General features: G+C 39.1%; 1 protein-coding gene across 5 annotated transcripts in view; it reads right to left on the bottom strand.

Annotated features, from left to right (window-relative positions):
- SS18 (SS18 subunit of BAF chromatin remodeling complex) overlaps positions 1–21598 on the bottom strand; it is a 92609-nt gene that overhangs the window by 24494 nt on the left and 46517 nt on the right. For 3 of the 5 annotated variants that reach the window (XM_062201492.1, XM_062201496.1, XM_062201497.1), the window contains exons 4-5: positions 20703–20856; positions 13912–14133 (exon numbers count right to left, since the gene is read on the bottom strand). In XM_062201492.1, coding sequence (XP_062057476.1) covers positions 13912–14133; positions 20703–20856 — 376 coding nt within the window. The remainder of the gene's footprint in view (positions 1–13911; positions 14134–20702; positions 20857–21598) is intronic. The other 2 variants (XM_062201493.1, XM_062201494.1) reach the window with 1 other exon arrangement.

The following is a 21598-nucleotide window of genomic DNA, read 5'->3' on the forward strand; positions in this document are numbered from 1 at the left end:
ATATGAGAGTACTTCAAAAAGTTTGTAGAAATAAGAGATATAAATTGTGTTTTAGGTGCAAAAAATTTTTAAATTCATGCACAGTCTTTTCATAATATACATTTTCTCTGAACTTCTTGAAGACCCCTGTGCAAATGTACTTCAAAAATTTTGTACCAAAAAACGTATCTTTTAATTCCATTTTCCACAAACTGTTTGAAGTATCATTTGAAGTACTATGAAGGATTCCCAAAGTTGTTACAGCTACCAAACAGTATAAACTCTAAGGCTCAAGATCTTAACCACTATGTGTCTTCCTCTCCAGTATCAAATCATACTTTCCCATGTCACTGTCATTATCTCCCATAAAACCAGTTGTGTATAACATACATCTACCACTGTAATATAAAAATTCCAAAATGCAAGAAATGTTTCCACTTTACCTATAGCTGTATGTTACACTGAGAATTAGACCACAAAATTTTAATACACAGTAACCTCTCTAGGCCAATTTTCACATTCTTTCATTTACCACTCACATTTTACTACTGTTTTTAACCACTCAATCTCAACTTAAACCATTTATAGCTCCCATTTGAAGATATTACTAATAGACATGCAAGAGAAAAAATCCTGTGTTCCAGTAAATTCAGTAAGTTACCCTACTGTTTACATAACAATTTAAAATGAGTAGGATTCTTCACTTACCTAAATTGTATAGCTGTCCACATCAAGAATTTTAAGTATCAAGATATCTAGACACAAAACCAAGGATAAAAGAACAGGAACCACATAACTAAGAAAATATAGGATGACTATCCCAAAAGCTTAGTAAAGTCAATGCAGCTAAGCACAAATGGGTGAGCTTCCTAGCAACCATGATAAATCTTAGCTAGTAAAATGAACAACAGCTCCTTAAAAGATACAAATGTTTTCATAATATGCAACTTTTAGAAAAGTTTCATAAAAGTAAAACATTATAGTATCAATAATAGTTTTATTGTCATTTGTTTGTTTCCTCAGTGACACACACTATCTTTAAAGGCAGTTACATCAACCATTTCTTAAAGTTATAATTCTTAACAATCAATGATTTTGTCCCCCATGGTACATTCAGTAGTCTGGAACCATATCTGGCTCTCACAACTAGGGGTGGGAAAGTGATACTGCCACCTAGTGGATAAATGATAGAAATAGAAACACTCCAGAACACACAGGACAGCCCCCCACAACAAAGAATTACCTATCTTCCTCAATTGTCAAAAATGCTGAGTTAAGTCATGCAGGATTTCTCAGGGGTCCAACTGTAAATCACAGGCATCTTTTCAAAATAGTCTGGGAACTATATTTTGTATTCAGCTTTCTGGTGACCGAGAATTGGAAACAGGATGTGTTGTAGCTTAATCCAGCCAAATAGAAGGTTAGGCTAGTTTTCCCAGAGTCACACAACTCCTCTTAAATGACCACCCTTGAACAGTTTCAACCACACTATATAATAGTAACAATTCAAGAAGTCACTAGTAAACATCTGTTACAGACTGAAACGAACTCTAAAAGCTCTATTTATGTGGCACACGTGAAAATTTATTCTGAAAATAAAGAAATTAACTGGCTCAAGCAGAAAGCCACAGAGATGGGCTACATCACAACATCTAGCTTTGTATTACTTAACACAAAAGTCGAAAAGTTATGGAACACTTTCTTGGCAGGCGGGCTATTATCCTCGCTCAGAAAAATCTGAGAAAATGGACTGTAAATAGTGTGACTTGAGATATTCGTTAAAATGTAATTTGTAAAACTGACCATAAGATCTAGCAATTGCAATCCTGGGTATTTTCTCAGAGAAATAAAAATGTATATCCAAATAAAAAACATGGACATGTGTAAGACTGGTAAAAGTGTTTGTTTATTCATAAAAATAATAAACTGAAAACCACCAAAATGTGCCTTATTATAGATGAACAGCTAAACAAACTGATATATCCAAACTATGGAATACTACTCAACAATAGAAAGGAATGAACTAGGAGCCAGAACTGTGGTCCAGTGGTTAAGCCACTGCCTGTGACGCCAGCATTCCATACAGGTGCCAGTTTCAGTCTTGTCTGCTCCACTGTCGATCCAATTCCCTGCTAATGTGCCAGGGAAACCAAGAGAAGATGGCCAGAGTGCCTGGGTCCCTGCCATCCACATTGGAGATCTTAATGGACTTCCAGGCTCCTGGTTTCAGCTAGAAGCCATTTGGAGAGTGAACCAGCAGATGGAAGATCTCTCTTTCTCTCTCTAACTCTGCCTTTCAAATAAATAAACAAATTTTTGAAAAAAAAAAAAAGTAATAAACTACTTTTACCTGTAACAAGTTGGCTACAATACAAAATGCCAAGTAAAAAAATCAATCTCACTTTGAAATGTGGTAACTTTGAACAGTCCTTGTCTCGATTGTTGAGGAACAGTTTTTTTTTTCCATACTATTTCTTGAACTCTTTACTTGGAATACAGTTAATCTTACATGTATAAAGGTAATTGAAAATAGATCTTAGTAAAAATGAAAATAGGAGAGGGAAAAGGAAGAAGGGTGGGAAAAATCATTATGTTCCTAAAGTTGTATTTATAAAATGCATGACGTCTGTATATCTTAAACAAAAGGTTTCTGGGTAAAAAAATTAAAACATAAAAAAGAATGAAATCCTATAATTTGCAGCAAAAAAAGTCAATCTCAAAGTCACATGTTGTATGTTCCCATTTGTACAATATTCTCAAAAATAACAAAATTACAGAAATAGAGAAAAAGAGTGGTTACTGGGGATTAGATATGGTTGGGATCAGGGTACAAGAACCTCTCTGAATTCACAATATCTTGTGGACCTATGGTTATTTCTAAATCTAAAGCTTTTTAAAAAATAAACCTCAATTTTATAATCTATCAAATTCAGACTTACCTAAATTTTATTACCCAAACCAAAAAGTTTGCAGTATACCTGATAATCACCTATTCTATCTGACAGTAACTGAAAATGCCTTCTTTGTTTCATTTCTGGAATGACAGTTGATGATGACAATACCAGAGAGAATGATGATGGCTTTTTAATTTAAGGTAGGAAGAAATATAACAATAAATCAGTCAGGGGGCTGGGGCTGTGGCATAGGTCAAGCCTCCGGCTGTGGAACCGGGGTCCCATATGGGCTCCAGTTCAGGTCCTGGTTTCTCCACTTCCAATCCAGTTCCCTGCTAGTATGCAAATGTTTGGGCCCCTACAGCCACATGAGACTCGGGGACAAGCTCATGGCTTCAGCCTAAACCAGCCCCTGATGTTGCAGCCATTTTGGGGAGTGAACCAGCAAATGGAAGATCTCTCTCTCTCTCTCCATCTCTGTATCTCTGCCTTTCAAATAAACAAATCATTAAAATAAATAAATTGGTCAACAAACAGGACAAAGAAGTGAACAAAACAAGACACAGTTCTTGATTTCACAGAACTAACAATGTAGGGAAAAATAATAAATATTTACAAGTAATTATGTACTTGCAAATACTCAAATTTTGGTACAAAGAATCTAAATATAGGCTAAAACATTTAAGTGGTCTTATATGTGAATTAATTTAAAAACTCCTATTATAAAGTTAGAGATTAAGGTTAAGGTGATGCTCTATGTTTTTCAGATTTTCTAGATGTTTCATATTAAACATTTTTAACTAGAAAAACAGTATTGGGGAGAAAAATCAAAACCATGAAAAAAAATCCATTCACTATTAGCAACAGTCATCAAATGTAAAACAAGATATCCAGTCTGAGCTTCAATGTAACAGCTTTAATGTAAAACTCTACAATAAAAATTTCTAATATCAATATTTCATAGACTTACCAATTTTAGCAATAAATAGAAATGAGAGTAAGCACAATTCTTACTCATTCCAACCTACTACAGAGATCAAACACAATTCTTATGGACTAAAATATTTAAAGTAATTTCTTCATTTGTAATTTTCCTATGTTGTACTTAAAATCAGATAACATCATATCATGGCAGGGCTTTATTACATTAAGGAATTTCCAAGTTGGGGATTCCTACAGCTCCTGATTCTGGATGGGAGTTTGGGGTCATATAGGGGAATGTGAGGGATGGGCTTGAGGCTGGAGACTGAGACTAATCATGTGGGCAATCAATCAAATTTACATGATGGAGCTCTAATAAAAACTCTGAACAGCAAGACTCAGAACCTTCTTGGTTGGCAACACTCTGTAGTCATTATACATCCGTGCCAGGGAAGGGAAACATTACGACTACTTGAGGAAAGGACACAGAAATTACACTGGGTACCTCTTGACTCTGCCCTATGTACTCCTCCCTTTGGTTAACACTACTCTTTGTCCTTTCCCTGTTATAAATGCTGTGAGTACAACACTCAGAACATTCATAGAGTCCTATGAGTCCTTCAAATAAATTACTATGAAGATGGCTTTGGGAACTCCAAAACTTGTGACTGATGTCAGAAGTGAGGCTAGCCTTGGAGATCATCCCCTAAAGTTTCAAAGTTGGCTAAACTCTTTCAACTGGTATCATAGCAGGAGGGCTGTACCCCTCTTCGCTCCTTGTGGTAAATCCAATACATTGATTCTGCAAATGTCCCTTTCCTCCCTCTCTCACACCATCAATTTCTGCTCTCTAATGGTCCATTCCTATCAATGCAGAAACATAATTTAATATAATCTTGATCTTACATCTCCCTTCAGCTATTAACTGTTCATTTCATATTTGTTTTCCTATAGAAAAAAATGATGGACAAGAGTTGTCTTTACAAACTGTTACTATTTCTCCTATTCACACATGTCCTGTGAACACAGGTTTTTGCACCATTCCTCCACTAAACCATCCACCTTGGTCATAAAATCCAAAAGTTAGGGGTCACCATTTGGGGTAGTGGTTAAGATGCTGCTTGGGATGACCACATTTCATATTGGAGCACCTGGGTTTAAGTCTCACCTCTGCTTCTGATCTAGTTTCCTACAATTATGCACTTGAACATCAATAAGTCACTCAATTTCACAGATGCTGAACCAAACTCCTAAATCTGCTATTCTCCCACTCTCAATCTTAGTAATGCAATACTGTTCACTCAATTACTTTGACTTTTAAGTCATTCCTTAACACTGTCTATCCTATTTATAAGCAAATCCTATAATGTATGCAAGTTCTACCTTCAAAATACACAGTAATTATCTTCAAACCAACTACTTGTGATTACACAGTTATCATCCTATTCAAAGTCACCATCATCTCTTACCCAAATACAGCAACAGCTTTTGAACAGGCTCCCTACTTTACCCCTTACCCAATCACAATCTATTTTCCACAACTGCCAAAGCATCCTTTTAAACAATATATATTCAAATCATGTTATTCCAATGCTCATAACACTGCAGCAACATGCCCCTCCCTTGGAATAAATCTAAAATCACCATGGGCTGCAATACAAGGTCCTTCATATCCTAGCTTTCACTACCTCTTAAATGATTTTTTTTTTTTTTTTTTTGACAGGCAGAGTGGATAGTGAGAGAGAGAGACAGAGAGAAAGGTCTTCCTTTTTGCCGTTGGATCACCCTCCAATGGCCGCTGTGGACGGTGCATCGCGCTGATCCGAAGCCAGGAGCCAGGTGCTTCTCCTGGTCTCCCATGCGGGTGCAGGGCCCAAGGACTTGGGGCATCCTCCACTGCCTTCCCGGGCCATAGCAGAGAGCTGGCCTGGAAGAAGGGCAACCGGGATAGAATCCGGCGCCCCAACCGGGACTAGAACCCGGTGTGCCGGCGCCGTAAGGCAGAGGATTAGCCTGTTAAGCCACGGCGCCGGCCCTCTTAAATGATTTTTAACAGGTTATCTGCTCACCATACTAAAATAGGACACACATCCTCTTCTTCCTATATTTCTCTTCATGACACATATTGTATATTTCTGGCTTTTATAAGTCCTCAAAGTAAACAGGAAACTCTTAACCTGATGACATTTACGTAATGTTAGAAACTTACTAGTATGTCCTAAACTATATTCTATAAAACTCTACAGACATCATTTTGCATAACATGGAACTGCACAGATGGACTGTGCAAGCTGAAATCAAACAAAATTATCTTAATCAAAAGTAAAAATCACAATTATTCTGCAGCCTCTAAAAATTGTGAAAACATTACAAACTTACTAACAGTCAGCTGTAAATGCATAGGGAAATGAAAAACATTTAGTTCAGTGTCATTTAAAACACTAGGAACACTGAGAATGAAAGTGTTTTATTTCTTTATAAAAACACTATCAAGAGTAGTTTGAACGGCACTTCTGTTCTCCTCATGGAATAATTGACAAGTGAGTGCAAGTATCTTTTCTATGGCTTAGTAAACTGTCATATTACTTTGTAAGATAGACCAGCTTCCAATATTTTATCCTTTACATATACTTTCAATATAGTGAAATATTTCCAAGAAATTTAAAATGTATATTGTCAGTCTCACTTCCTCTGGGACATCTTTATCCCTTGTATCACTTTTCTCATTTCTATCAATGAATTCACCTTCATAAAGCCACCTGTAGTGCATATTATGAGTCTCTCAAATGGCAGTAGTGTCAACATTCCTATAGTGAGCAATTTCTTCTAAAATTTCATTTACATTGGATTTGAATTTCATTTCCAGAATTATCACTTTTCATTTCTTTGCTATACTTTTATCTTTGTTGACAAAGCCCCTCTTTTCAATTATTCAAATCCATAAAATGTCATGTAAGGTTATCACTGGAAGCCAAGGAAGCAACACAACTACAAGCTTTGCTGTACATCCATGAACTCACTGAAGGATGCACAGTGACCAATCACAGACAGAATCTGCAAGTGGCATAAATGGTCATGATTAGGATAGGCATCAGTTACCTACGCAGTGATATGTGGACTAGAGATAGCAGTTAAGTCTGAATTTTATGCAATTACATTTATTATACTATGGTAACAGAAATCTGAATGGTATTGTTGGGAAACAGGTATTATTTAACTATATCATGGTAAACAAAACTCATGCATATCAAAATTGCCAAAAGTGAGGTTTACTTATTTATTTACATACCTCAAAGATACTGTATCAATCAAATTACAGAAGGCACATAATAAAGTACCCTGATACCATGTCTGGCAGAGAAGGGCACTCACTCATTAAGTATAAGTAATATGCCAAGAAAAGAAAAGAAACAAAAGAGTTTTACAAAAATCAAATTAGTTTCTCTACCATGTAATCTCTCAGACCTTTTAATGTGCTAATATTGAAGCTGAATCTTCCCAAGTATCTCACCAGTAATTATTCAAATCTATCTGGATCATAATTTAATGTACATTGAGTTGAAGTTCTGACTTAATTAAGAACTAATGAGGGGCCGGCACTGTGGCATAGTGGGTAAAGATGCTACCTGCAGTACCTGCATCCCACATGGGCACCGGTTCAAGTCCTGGCTGCTCCACTTCCTATCCAGCTCTCTGCTATGGCCTGGAATGGCAGTGAAGGATGGCCCAAGTGCTTGGGGCCCTGAACCCACTTGGGAGCCCTGGAAGAAGCTCCTGGCTCCTGGCTTCAGATTGGCGCAGTTCCAGCCATTGCAGCCAATTGGAGAGTGAACCATCAGATGGATGACCTCTCTATCTCTCTCTCCCTCTCCTCTCTCTGTGTAACTCTTTCAAAAAAATAAATAATTTTTTTTTAAAAGAACTAATGATACTTTTTCATGAAAGTAATATTACAATTTTCAGAATCTTACAACTGGAATAAACCATTGTTAAAAGGTAAATTCCTATTTCCTAAAAATTAATAAAACCTTCTCATACATGTGAAATTCAAATAAAATGAATAATTTTAATCTATAAAAAACTTCTTCAAATGAATAATAAATAAGCCAGAGGATACAGAATAGGAACAGGCAATACTTAGAAAATATGCAAACAGCAACTAAACATGTAAAGCTATGCAACTTTACTAATTGTCAGACATACAATTTACAACATTACATCTTTTCCTCTGTGTTAAGCAAAGATTAAGGAAACTGAATGCCACTTAGATATGTAGTAAAACAAGCACTATTATACTCTGTATCAATTTGACTTCATACAGGCTTACTGAAAACACTTCAGGGGCCAGTGTTGTGGCAAAGTAGGTTAAGCCTCAACTTGCAACTCCAGCATCCCCTCTATGACTACTGGCTCAAGTTCCATCTATTCAGCTTCCGATTCAGCTTCTTGCTAATGCACCTGAGAAGCCAGCAAAAAATAGCCTAAGTATGTGGGCCCCTGCCACTCATGTGAGAGATCTGGATGAAGTTCCTAGCTCCTGCTTATGGCCTGGCCCACACTGGCTATTGCAGCTATTTGGGGATGGGAGATTTCTCTCTCTCTCTCTCGCCATCTCTGTCATTCTTCCTTTCAAATAAACAAGAAATAAATCTTTTTTTAAAAAACCCAAATCTGATAATATCTCTCAAATCTTTAAAATTTTTCTATTTATTTATTTTTTCAAAAGCTAGAGAGGTATCTTCTATCTACTGGTTCACCATCACAAATCAGCCAGGGCTGGGCCAGATCAAAGCCAAGAGCCAGCAATCAATCTTAGTCTCTCACATGTGGACAGGGACCCAGGTACTTAAGCCTGCTGTTGTCTCTGAGGGTGTAATTTAGCAAGAAGCTGAAATCAGGAACAGAGGCAGGATTCAAACACAGGTAGTATGATATGAAATGCCAGTGTTCCAAGCAGTGTCTAAACCACTATACCAAACACTTGCCCCAATATTGAAAAAAGATTTATTTACTTGAAAGACAGGGACAAAGATGGAGAGAGATAGAATCTTCTATCTGTTGGTTCATTCCCCAATGGCTACAACAACAGGGGTTGGGCCAGGCTGAAACTAAGAGCCTGGACCTTCCTCCAGGACACCCACAAGGCTGACAGTAGTCCAAGTACTTGGGCCATCTTCCACTGCTTTCCCAGAGAGTTGGATCAGAAACAGGACAGCCAGGACTCCAACTGACACTTATATAGGATACTGGTGTTATCAGGCAGTAGTTTAACTTGTTATACCATAACCCCCACCCCTGCCCAAATATGTTAAGTATCCATATATTTTATCCTTACAATTCTATTTCTAGAAGTTATCCTACAAAGATCTTGCACAAGTACTCTAAGATATAGGTAAAAATGTTTGCTCCAGAAGTATTTGTAAGAATAAGACTAGAAACACCAAAAGTAGGTACAGTTTTATTAAGTATGATGTTACTTCCATATAAAGAACATCTTAAGAATGAGGGAGATATATAGATATTGACAGCAAAGAGGCAAAAAGATACATATAGGGCCAGCACCGTGGCTCACTTGCTTAGTCCTCCACTTGTGGCGCCGGCATCCCATATGGGCGCCGGGTTCTAGTCCCAGCTGCCCCTCTTCCAGTCCAGCTCTCTGCTGTGGCCCAGGAGGACAGTGGAGGATGGCCCAGGTGCTTGAGCCCCTGCACCCACATGGGAGACCAGGAAGAAGTACCTGGCTCCTGGCTTCGGATCGGCACAGTGCCGGCCATAGCGGCCATTTGGGGAGTGAACCAATGGAAGGAAGACCTTTCTCTCTGTCTCTCTGTCTATAAGTCTGTCAAATAAATTGGAAAAAAAAAAAAAAAAGGATACATATATTCTACCATACACATAAGCACAATTAAATGCTAAGCTTATTTCAAGCATTTCTGCTTAGTACATCTCTTACCATTGCGTAATAATAATCCACTGTGTAATAATGTAACATAACACTCTCAGCTGTGATATATATTCTTTGTCCTATATACTTACATAATGAATGTGAAAGAAAAACGTTCTATTACCCTAACCAAGCCTCTGGATCAGTCTAACTAAAGGGCACACTAATAGAAAGCGTGTTACTTTATAACCATGATCATTAGCAAAATAAATCAAGATTTTTTTTAATACTATTAAAACAAAACTAAAATCAGAAATTAGTGTGGCTGAAATTACACAAATAGCTGATAAACTAATGCTCTTTGTTTTTTAAGTTTGATTATTCTAGTGAACAAATGTTATATAAACTGCAAACATCCATCATTTCACTTAATCTTACTTTAGTAGACACAGTCAAAGGTACCACACACAGTCAAATGTGCTGCACACAATAAATCACAGGGCTAAGATGTGAATCCAAACTGGAAAAATTTTACACATGGAACTTGTAAAATATATTCTTCAACATAAATATGGCAATTTGTGAAACTCCTCACATTTGAATGTTACCAGTAAACTTATGTTAAAAAAGGAAACTCACAACTATGAATGCCTGAGAATGAAAAATATGATGATTCTATCAAATACATCTTCAGGAAGCTCTTCTATTGACTTTTCCTATTATAATGAACATACTTGTTGCTTTATTAAATAAGTATTTTTTAAAAACTTTGTCTTTCTACCATATAATGACAGTTGGTTCCAATTCCTATTAACTGAAAAAATATGTATGTGCATACCCCAAGGCATTTTTCTAGACACCAGGAATGTAGGTAGTAGTGAGCAAAAAAGACACACCTTCTAGCTTGTTAGGGCTTTCTGAGTCCCAGTGGAGTTAATGCTCCAAATGCAAATAAAGTTTACATAGAAAGATTGTGGTTTGCTTTGAACACAGGTTTTACTCTTGCGGTACAAAGTGATAATCAATGAATTCTTTCTAGGTAACTGAAAATAACATGGGAACTACATGTTGGGTTGACTATTATATTTAAGCAACACTATGCCAGTCTTTTAAGACACAAATTTACTTAAAAACATGCTAAACATTTCACTTGGAAGTTAACAGTTCTTCAAGAGCACATGGAGGAAAACATTCTGCTTAACCAGTAGTATAGCTGCTGAAGAGAATACTTCAGTTCTTAATTCACAGACACAGGTAAAAACACTACAAATGAACTTAAAATAGATATTGATGAAGTGGGGAAGAAGGGAGAAAGAAAGGTATCTTCCATCTGCTGGTTCACTCCTCAAAAGATTACAACAGATTTGGGTCAGGCTCAAGCCAGGAACTCCATCCTACTCTCCCATATGGGTGGGTAATGTCCCAAGTATAAAGCCATCTTCTGTTGTCTTCCTAGGTCCATTAGCAGGTAGCTGGATTGGAAGTGGAACATTTGGGACCTGAGCCAACACTTTGATACAAAATGGCAATGAAGCAAGCAGCAGCTTAACTGGCTGTGCCACAACACTGATCCCCAAAACACAACATTTTAAAAAACAGTAATCAGTATGTAAGTTTAAAACAAAAAATTCTTATAAACATTTCAACTCTGAATCAGTAACTATTTCCTATATGTATCTTGCTGCATGCATTATTTTTTCTTCTTCAAATCTCATGTTGTATCAAACCATGTGACAGCAACACCCATGTTCATGCGCACCCTCTCTTTCCTTAACTGTAAGTTTCTAAAAACTGTGCCACTATTACTATAGTTGCTGTCAGAATCATCAATTTTATGGCTCTTTTTCCTCATAATCAAACTGTATGGAGAAGCATCTGAACTCCCTTCAGATCTAGCATTATGTGGATCTGCTATTGCTTTTTAACTTTAAAATTGACCTAATTTAAAAAAACAAGATAGTATTCTATCACAGGCACAAATAATGTTGAGTGAAAATATGGAGCAAGTGTCAGTTCTGTAAAGCTATATTAACTGTCAGTTTAGTGTATATCTCATAAAATATAAGATGACAAAATTAATATTTTAAAACCATGAAATGTGATTTCATCATAAATAATTATCAATAGATTAACTTCCTTTCTCTGAGTACACTTTAGTGATCTGTTTTTTAAATAATCAAAACCTAGTAAATTTTATTAGAAACATACTTAATTCTATTTTAAATCCTTAATCTCACATTCTGTAGCTGAAATAGCTTTAAAGTGGCAATACACAAAATGTTTTAACAGTTAATTACCAGAACAGAGCACCACTTACAGAGCATCACTTTACTTAGTGATAAACTTGTACAGTGGCACCTCCATTGAACATACTAAAAATAAACTACCTAAGCACTACCTTAAATGCTGAAACACAGCATCAGAAAACATCCAAATAAATCAATAGAAATTCATATAAATTAATACAACCTTATTAAGTAAATTAAACCATACGGCAGTGTTTTTTAAGAGGTTGAGCCTACACAGATAAAATTTTATTTTGGGGGCCAGAGCTGTGGCGTAGAGGATAAAGCTGCCGCCTGCAGTTCTGGCATACCATATGGGCGCCAGTTCTAGCTGCTCCACTTCCAATCCAGCTCTCTGCTATGGCCTGGGAAAGCAGTAGAAGATGGCCTAACTCCTTGGGCCCCTTCACCCATGTGGGAAACTCGGAAGAAACTCCTAGCTCCTGGCTTCAGAACGGCACAGCTCTGGCTGTTGCAGCCATTTGGGGAGTGAACCAGAGGATGGAAGACCTCTCTCTCTGCCTCTGCTTTTCTGTAATCTGCTTTTGAAATAAATAAATAAATAAATCTTTAAAAAGAATTTTTATTTTCTGTATTTGCTAGTTCTAAACTAAACTGTTTGGTTATTCAGTGATAAGCTTTAAGAAACAATACAGGGAGGCTGGGACTCTGGCACAGCGGATAAAGCCACAGCCTGAAGCACTGGTATCCCACATAATGGTGCTAATTCGTTTCCTGGCTGCTCCTCTTCCAATCAAACTCCCTGCTAATGCACCTGGGAAAGCAGCAGAAGCTGTCCCACGTGCTTGGGCAGCCCCACCCACATGGGAGACCTAGAAGAAGCTCCTGGCTCTTAGCTTTGGCCTTGTGCAGCCCTGACCATTGCAGCCATTTGGGGAGTAAAGCAACAGATAGAAGATCTCTTTCTGTAAGTCTGTCTTTCAAATAAACAAATCAATCTTATTAAAAAAAAAAAAAAAGCAGAAGAAGAAGCAGAAGCAGAAGAAGCAGAAGCAGAAGCAGCAGCAGCAGAAGAAGCAGAAGAAGCAGCAATATAGGGGTTGGTGCTGTGGCACAGAGGGTTAAGTTACCATCTGCAGCACCAGAATCCCATATGGTTGCTGGTTCAAGTCCCAATTGCTCCACTTGCAACGCAGCTCCCTGTGAATGTGCCTGGGAAAGCAGTGGAAGATGACCCAAGTCCTTGGGCCCCTGTACCCACATGGGAGACCTGGATGAAACTCCTGGCTCCTGGTTTTGGCCTGGGCAAATCCTGCCCATTGTGGCCATTTGGGGAGTGAACCAAGAGATGGAAGATCTCTCCCTCTCTGTCTCTCCTTCTCTCTCTGTAACTCTGACTTCCAAATAAATAAGTAAATATTTTTTTTTTTTTTAAAGCAATATAGGGGCTGTACTGCTGTGTAGGTTAAGCCACTGCTTGCCATGCTGGCATCCTCCATCAGAGAGCCAACTGGAGTCCCAACTACTCTGCTTCTGATCTAGCTTCTTGCTTATGTACCTGAGAAGGCAGTGTAAGATGGCCCAATTACTTTGGTTGCTGCCATCCATGTGAGAAATGTGGCTGGAGTTCCCGGCTCCTAGCTTTGACCTGACCCAGATCCAACTGTTGCCAGCAGATGGAAGATCAATCTCTTTCTCTCCCCCTACCAACTCTGTAGTTATCTTATAAATAAATATATAAACATTTTTAAATACAATACAGAATCTTAAACTAAAAGATATAAAAATAAGTCAGCTTAAAAAGTCAAATATAGCCATTTAATTTCTAAGGGTAAAGAAAAACAATGAGATTTAAACTACTATTTCCATCCCTTTTTTAGGGCATGAGTGTCACTTCAAATTCATATTTTTATGAATCTGCTAACTCACCAAAAACTTCCTAGGCTAATAGAGTACTGTCGTCAAGAAGGATATAAAGCTTAGTTACCTTGGTTTGGCTGCATATTCATATTTGGCCTGGGGCCATAGTTTCCCATTGGTTGCCCCTGACTCATTGTCATCTGATTCTGTACTGGCATGCTCTGTGATGATGGCACGGAATGGTTGTAACCTCCCATGGATCCATGGCTACTTGAAGGCATATTCATGGAACTGTTTGTCATATTGAGTTGATTAGGTCCAGGTCCCTGCATAGGCATATGGTTAGGCCCTTTGAAGAAAATGATAAGGACCAAAATATCAAAGTTAAACAGATGATCTATATAAAAGTATCTTTAAAAGTTTTAAATTTTTTATATAATAATAGTATCAAACAATAACTTGAGTACTTGATCAATAGCAAAGTAAACGGCTGACACAAATAACAGTAAATACATGAGGTAGATGCTACATCTATTTCACAGATTAAGAAACTAATAATCAGCCGGCGCCACAGCTCACTAGGCTAATCCTCCACCTGAGGCACCGGCACCCCAGGTTCTAGTCCTGGTTGGGGCGCCGGGTTCTATCCCGGTTGCTCCTCTTCCAGTCCAGCTCTCTGCTGTGGCCCGGGAAGGCAGTTGAGGATGGCCCAAGTGCTTGGGCCCTGTACCCGCATTGGAGACCAGGAGGAAGCACCTGGCTCCTGGCTTTGGATTGGCACAGCACGCTGGCCATAGCAGCCATTTGGGGGGTGAACCAACGGAAGGAAGACCTTCCTCTTTCTCTCTTACTGTCTAACTCTGCCTGTCAAAAAAAAGAAAGAAAGAAAGAAAGAAACTAATGATCTAAAAAGCCAGGAACATTATAAAGAACAGTAACGAGCCTACTTTTATGAAAGGGCAAAACGGGACCAGCACCATGGCATAGTGGGTAAAGCTGCTGCCTGCATTGCCAGCATCCCATAAGAATGCTGGTTCGAGTTCCGGCTACTCCACTTCTGATCCAGCTCTCTGCTATGGCCTAAGAAAGCAGCAGAAGATGGCCCAACTCTTGGGCCTCTGCAACCAAGTGGGAGACCCAGAAGTTCCTGGCTCCTGGCTTCGGGTCAGTGCAGCTCTGGCTGTTGTGGCCAATTGAGGAGCGAACCAGAGAATGAAAGACCTCTCTCTCTCTCTCTCTCTCTCTCTCTCTCTCTCTGCCTCTCTGTAGCTCTGCCTTTCAAATAAATAAATAAATCTTTGAAGCAAAAAAAAAAAAAAGAGCAAAACATAGAAAACCAGAGTGCAGTACCGGCACACAAATTAACAAACTGACAAATTAATGGGCAAGTAGAGTCTAAAAATAGACTCCAATACATAATTCAGTAAATGACAACTGTCATGATATTAAATATCAGTGGGCATCAGAAAACTAATTCTATAAATGGTGCTGTGACAACTAGGCAGAAATCTAGAAAAAAAACAAGTTAAATTCGCACTTCATTCCTTCCACTAAAACTAATTCCAGATGGCTAAAAAAATTTAAATGTTAAAAAACAGTAAGAGAAAAAAATCATAAGATAGTTTCAAAAAGAATTTTTTAAATAATCTTGATTTGCAAGAGTATTCTTAAGCAAAAAAAAAAAAAAAAATCAAGAGCCATAGAAGACTGATAAATTTACATAAAATTAAAATTAAGGGGCTTACACCCTGGCCCAGTGGGTTAATCCTCCACCTGCAGCGCTGGCATCCCATGTGGTCACCAGTTCTAGTCCCAGCTGCTCCACTTCCAATCAAGCTCTCTGCTGCGGCCTGGGGAAGCAGCGGATGATGGCCCAGGTCCTTGGTCCCCTGTACCCACATGGGAGACGGAGGGTGGGGGTGGGGGGGCCTCTTGGCTCCAGATTGGAGCAGCAATGGCCATTGCAGCCGTTTGGGGAGTGAACGTATGGAAGGAAGACCTTTCTGTCTCTCCCTCTTTCTGTTTGTGACTCTAACTCTCAAATAAAATAAATAAAATCTTTAAAAAAAAATAAAATTGAACAAAAAAGTACCAGAAATATCACAGACCAAATTAATTATTTAACATAAAAGTAAAAGACCACAAGTAAAAACATGGGCAAATGACAGGAACATCCGAGTTTACATAAAAACCACAAAAGGATTTACAAACATAAAGACCCACTGCTTCACTTTATAACAAGAAAAACAAATTGAAATTATAAGATGGAATTCTCATCTTTTAGATTCTCAAAAATCAAAAGTTTTGATTCAACCATGAAGAAAGTAGTATTTTCATACATTGTTGAGGGAACACAAATGAAATAAGTACCATTTTTACACAGAGCAACTTGGCAAAATCATCCAATTTTAAAATGCATATAAGCTTTAATCCAGCAAGCCCCACTTCTCTAAAACAAAATGTCTCAGAAAGGTGAGAGCTATATGCCCTCTGGCACCTTTTCATTGTTTTTTAAATTTTTAAAAAATTTTTATTGTTTTATTTATTTGAAAGGAAAGTGACAAAAATGAGAGGAAGAGAAAGAGACAGAGACAGAGAGACAGCAAGAGAGAGATTTTCATCTGCTGTTTCACTCCCCAGATGGCAACAGTGGCCAGAGCTGAGCCAGGCCAGAGTCAGTAGCCAGGAGCTTCATCTGGGTCTCCCACATGGGTGCAGGGGCCCAAGAACTTGGGCCATCTTCTGCTGCTTTTCTCAGGCACGTTAGCAGGGAGCTGGATCAGATGTGGAGCAGCCAGGACATGAACAAGCATCCATATGGGATGCCAGTGTCTCAGGCAGCAGCATTACCTGCTATGCCACCATGACATCCTGGATACCTTTTTTTTTTTTTTTTTTTTTGACAGGCAGAGTGGATAGTGAAAGAGAGAGAGACAGAGAGAAAGGTCTTCCTTTTGCTGTTGGTTCACCCTCCAATGGCCGCCACGGCTAGCGCGCTGCGGCCAGCGCACCGCACTGATCCGATGGCAGGAGCCAGGTGCTTCTCCTGGTCTCCCATGCGGGTGCAGGGCCCAAGGACTTGGGCCATCCTCCACTGCCTTCCCGGGCCATAGAAGAGAGCTGGCCTGGAAGAGGGGCAACCGGGATAGAATCCGGTGCCCCAACCGGGACTAGAACCCGGTGTCCCAACCGGGACTAGAACCCGGTGTGCCGGCGCCGAAAGGCAGAGGATTAGCCTGTTAAGCCACAGCGCCGGCCTTGGATACCTTTTAATTCTTGTTCCACAGGCATGTGTTGTCAAGTGTTTTAAAAAGCATCCATCCCTTTTTGAAAAAAGGAACTTAGGAATGATGACCAAGACTGAAGAGCACATGGCATAGCAGTTAAGATTTGGGACATCCAAATTATATATAGAAGTGTCTGAGTTTAAGCCCCAGTATTTCCATTAATGCATGCCCTAGGGGAGACAGCAGCAGTTGGATCCCTGGCGCTCCCATGGGAGACTTGGAATGAGTCCCCAGCTCCTGGCTTTGGCCCATCTATTATAGGCATTTGCAGAGTGAACTAGCAGACAGGAATTCTATCTTACCTCTATTTCTATCTCTCTGTCTGCTTTTAAAATACTTAAAATTTAAAATAAACATGATATAAGTAACTGCAACTTAGATTATAAAGTATTGAAAACAAAGCTAATAAGAGCCCAAGGACAGCCGGCGCCGTGGCTTAACAGGCTAATCCGCTGCCTTACGGTGCCGGCACACCAGGTTCTAGTCCCGGTCGGGGTGCCAAATTCTATCCCGGTTGCCCCTCTTCCAGGCCAGCTCTCTGCTATGGCCCGGGAAAGCAGTGGAGGATGGCTCAAGTCCTTGGGCCCTGCACCCGCATGGGAGACCAGGAGAAGCATCTGGCTCCTGCCTTCGGATCAACGAGATGCGCCGGCCGCGGCGGCCATTGGAGGGTGAACCAATGCCAAAAAGGAAGACCTTTCTCTCTGTCTCTGTCTCTCTCTCTCACTATCCACTCTGCCTGTCAAAAAAAAAAAAAAAAAAAAAAAAAGAGCCTAAAGACAAAACTGTGCACAAAATGGCTGACTAAATGCTATGAGGAATAAATAAGGAAAACGTAAGTTACTGGCCTTCCAATTTTTCCTAAACTTAACTATAACTCTTTTGTTTTGGAAGGTCTATCATATTCTGAGGAAAACTTGGGTCATAACTAGTTGATAATCTCTGACTTTTACAAGTAGGGGCCTAAGTTGTGGAGAAGCAGTTAAGCTGCCTCCTGCTTCACCAGTATCCCTTATAGGTACTAGTTGTTCCACTTGTGATCTAGCTCCCTGCTAATGGCCTAGGAAAGCAGAAGATGGACCAAGTGACTGGGCCCTGGCATCCATATAGGATGCTCAGATGAAGCTCCTGGCTCCTAGCTTCAACCTGGCCCAGAACTGGCCGTTGCAGCCACTTGGGGAGTTACCAGTAGATATCTCTCTGTCTCTCCCTCTCTCAGTCTGTAACTCTACCTTTCAAATAAATAAATAATTATTTTACAAAAAAAAAATAATAATAATAATAATGACAGGGCCGGCGCCATGGCTCAACAGGCTAATCCTCCGCCTAGCGGCGCCAGCACACCAGGTTCTAGTCCCAGTCGGGGCGCCGGATTCTGTCCTGGTTGCCCCTCTTCCAGCCCAGCTCTCTGCTGTGGCCCAGGAGTGCAGTGGAGGATGGCCCAAGTGCTTGGGCCCTGCACCCCATGGGAAACCAGGAGAAGCACCTGGCTCCTGCCTTTGGATCAGCGCGGTGCGCCGGCCGCAGTGCGCCGGCCGTGGCGGCCATTGGAGGGTGAACCAACGGCAAAGGAGGACCTTTCTCTCTGTCTCTCTCTCTGTCCACTCTGCCTGTCAAAAAAAAAGAAAAAAAAAAAATAATGACAGACATTGTCTTAGATTGTCTAAAATAAATAAATTAATAAAAATAAAACAATAGACAAGTACTCCAGATGGCCTTATACAAGAACCAAAATGTGATGTTAACAGTAACACTACTGCTGCACAAATGCTTCTTGGGTCTTAGGTTTGAAAGTTACTTGGATAAGTCAAAATTCTAATTAAAGGTATTGCCATATAAAGTCACAAAATTCCTAACTAGCTAACCTGCACTTGCATTACCCTTCCAGTTCTAAAAATGATATGTCCTGTGAGCTAAATGTAGATTTGGCAGGAAGCTTTCTCCTGACTACAAACTGAAAAGCAGTTATGTCTTCAATCCTACCTCCATGCTGGGTATGGACCATCAATGCTGCAAGTCTTAGAAGAAATAGAAAACAGCCACTGAAACATCATTTCCTTCCTATATGATCAGTCACAAATTAATCTTCTATAACCCAGGTTACCTTGCCTCTTTTGCACCTTTCTTCTGCTTTTGTGTAACACTTTTCATCCATAGATGCCAAAGCTACCAACCAATACAATTACCTAGAAAAGACACTACCTAAGGATGTTAATTAGTAATTTTAGTAACAAACTGTCCTGTTGTATTTTTTTAAAGATTTATTTATTTGAAAGGCAGAGCTACTTAGAGGCAGAGGCAGAAAGAGAGAAAGAGAGAGAGAGAGAGTGTGTGTGTGTGTGAGAGAGAGAGAGAGAGAGATCTTCCATCTGCTGGTTTATTCCCCAAATGGCTGTAATGTCCAGAGCTGAGCCAATCCGAAACCAGGAGCCAGGAGCTTCTTCTGGGTCTACCACACAGGTGCAGGAGCCTAAGGATTTGGGCCATCTTCTACTGCTTTCCCAGGCCCTAGCGGAGAGCTGGACCGGAAGTGGAGCAGCCAGGAGCTGAACCGGCACCCATATAGGATGCTGGCACTGCAGGAGGCAGCTTTACCTGCTACGCCACAGTGCCAGCCTCTGTCCTGTTATTTTAATTAACTTCCATTGTTGCTAACTGTATAATATTTTCTTTCAGTTAATAAAAATAACATGTGTCTTTAGAAAGTAAAAATATTTCTATATTAAATGTGAAGAATACTCCACCAAAAATGAAGGCCATGGGTTTTTGCTGTTGTTACTAAATCAAAATAACTGAAAAGTACTTTCAGATTAAAAATTCAAACCAGCAAAAGGGAACTAATAAGTATATGGTGGTCTAAGAGATACTATTCTCATGACTAAACCTAAAAAGATAAATAGGAAAGAAAATGAATCATTACGTGAAAAATGTGTATTATGAAAAAACTTCACATGGACCTCAAAAATATTTTTGCACCAAAATAAGCACTTTTAATTCCATTTTGCGCTGAACATTCTGAAGTATCTCATCTATGGAAGCTTACATTATTTCTGAGCTTTTCATTTTTCTTTAAAATCAGTTCTGAAATTTATGTTATCCTATAAACATATGTATTAACAAAATTCTACATTCCCTTTCAATAATATCAATGAGAGATAACATATATATTAACACTTCTGAAACTGCTATTTCTTTCCCCCATGTGTTTTTTTCCAGTGATACTGTTTCTGGAATCAACACATTTTTAAGTAAACAAAAATTCAGGGAAATGTTATATAATATCTTTTTATGAACAGATTTAATTCTTAAGCCATGGCGCAATGCCTTTTTTTTTTTTTTTTTCCAAAAAGCTTATAAAGCCAACTGTATTGCATAGTTTCAGACAGACTAAATTTAGCCAGTTCTGTTCATCAGAGGAATGCTGTGTGTCAGCTACATCAAAGCCCAAGGGCAGTCTGATAAACACTGAATACAGGTCACGTAGCTCTGTAGCTAACAAACTCTAAGAGAGCTTGTACTCGGGGGCATTCAAAGCAGTTTTGTCATCAACAATCTAGTATCCCCTGAGCCCCCATGTCGTTTCAGTTGCTAAGCAACTCTGGTGTTAATGTCTTAGAGGAGAAAAACTTACCAGGCATCTGGCCGTTCATCTGGTTCTGCATGTGTGGTGCAGGAGGACCCCCACCTACCATTCCATCTGAAGGCATGTTGTGAGCGCGTGGAGGTGGGGGAGGGCCGCTCTGATTCATCCCTCCAGGACCCATAGGCATATTCTGTGTGGGTGGCTAAAAGAAGACAGTTTGGTAAACCAAGAGAAACAGTCAGACTAATATATTAAAGATGCATATGGTATAACAGTTGCCTATATTATTAAACTGAATAAGAACAAAAACACAAACGCATGTCAATTTCTTCTAAGGCATTCAAACCACGGATTTATTAACATCATATTTAATACCCTCAAAAAACTTCCGAAGACAGTACAAACATAGAATATGAGCACCTCGAACTAAAAGTACACTACAATTAAAGTATTTTACTTTACAAAATCTCAGTACTGAAAATACAATTAACACTCATATAAAAGCAATTCACATTTCTTAATCTAACATATCTATTGTTATTTAAATTGTTTAAAAATTTATTATTCACATATATCTTTATTAATGGTGGATATTTACATTAAAAGGTACAGTAAACAAAAAACCATAAAAGTACCAGAAGTCTCAAAATGTGGTGTCTTTTCTACTGTTAAGAGTGAGGGGGGAGTGGTAGCAGAGGAATGTTTTAAAACAGAGGCAAGAGTTCAGCTCAACATTTTTGTGCCGACTACTGCTATAGACTGGAAACATTACTGATGGCCTCCAAGGGTACAGAGACAGCTGCCTCAAAAGGATGCCTTTGGCAAATTTCCTAATGAAATTGTGAAGAAAATCACTGACTAACCTTGAGAGTTCACAAAAGGGCAAAAAGAAAAACACAGATACAAGATGAGCTGCAACACCTGGCTCCCTTCTTGGGGGATAT

Source organism: Lepus europaeus, chromosome 9 (assembly GCF_033115175.1).
Source record: "Lepus europaeus isolate LE1 chromosome 9, mLepTim1.pri, whole genome shotgun sequence".
Classification (NCBI taxonomy): domain Eukaryota; kingdom Metazoa; phylum Chordata; class Mammalia; order Lagomorpha; family Leporidae; genus Lepus; species Lepus europaeus.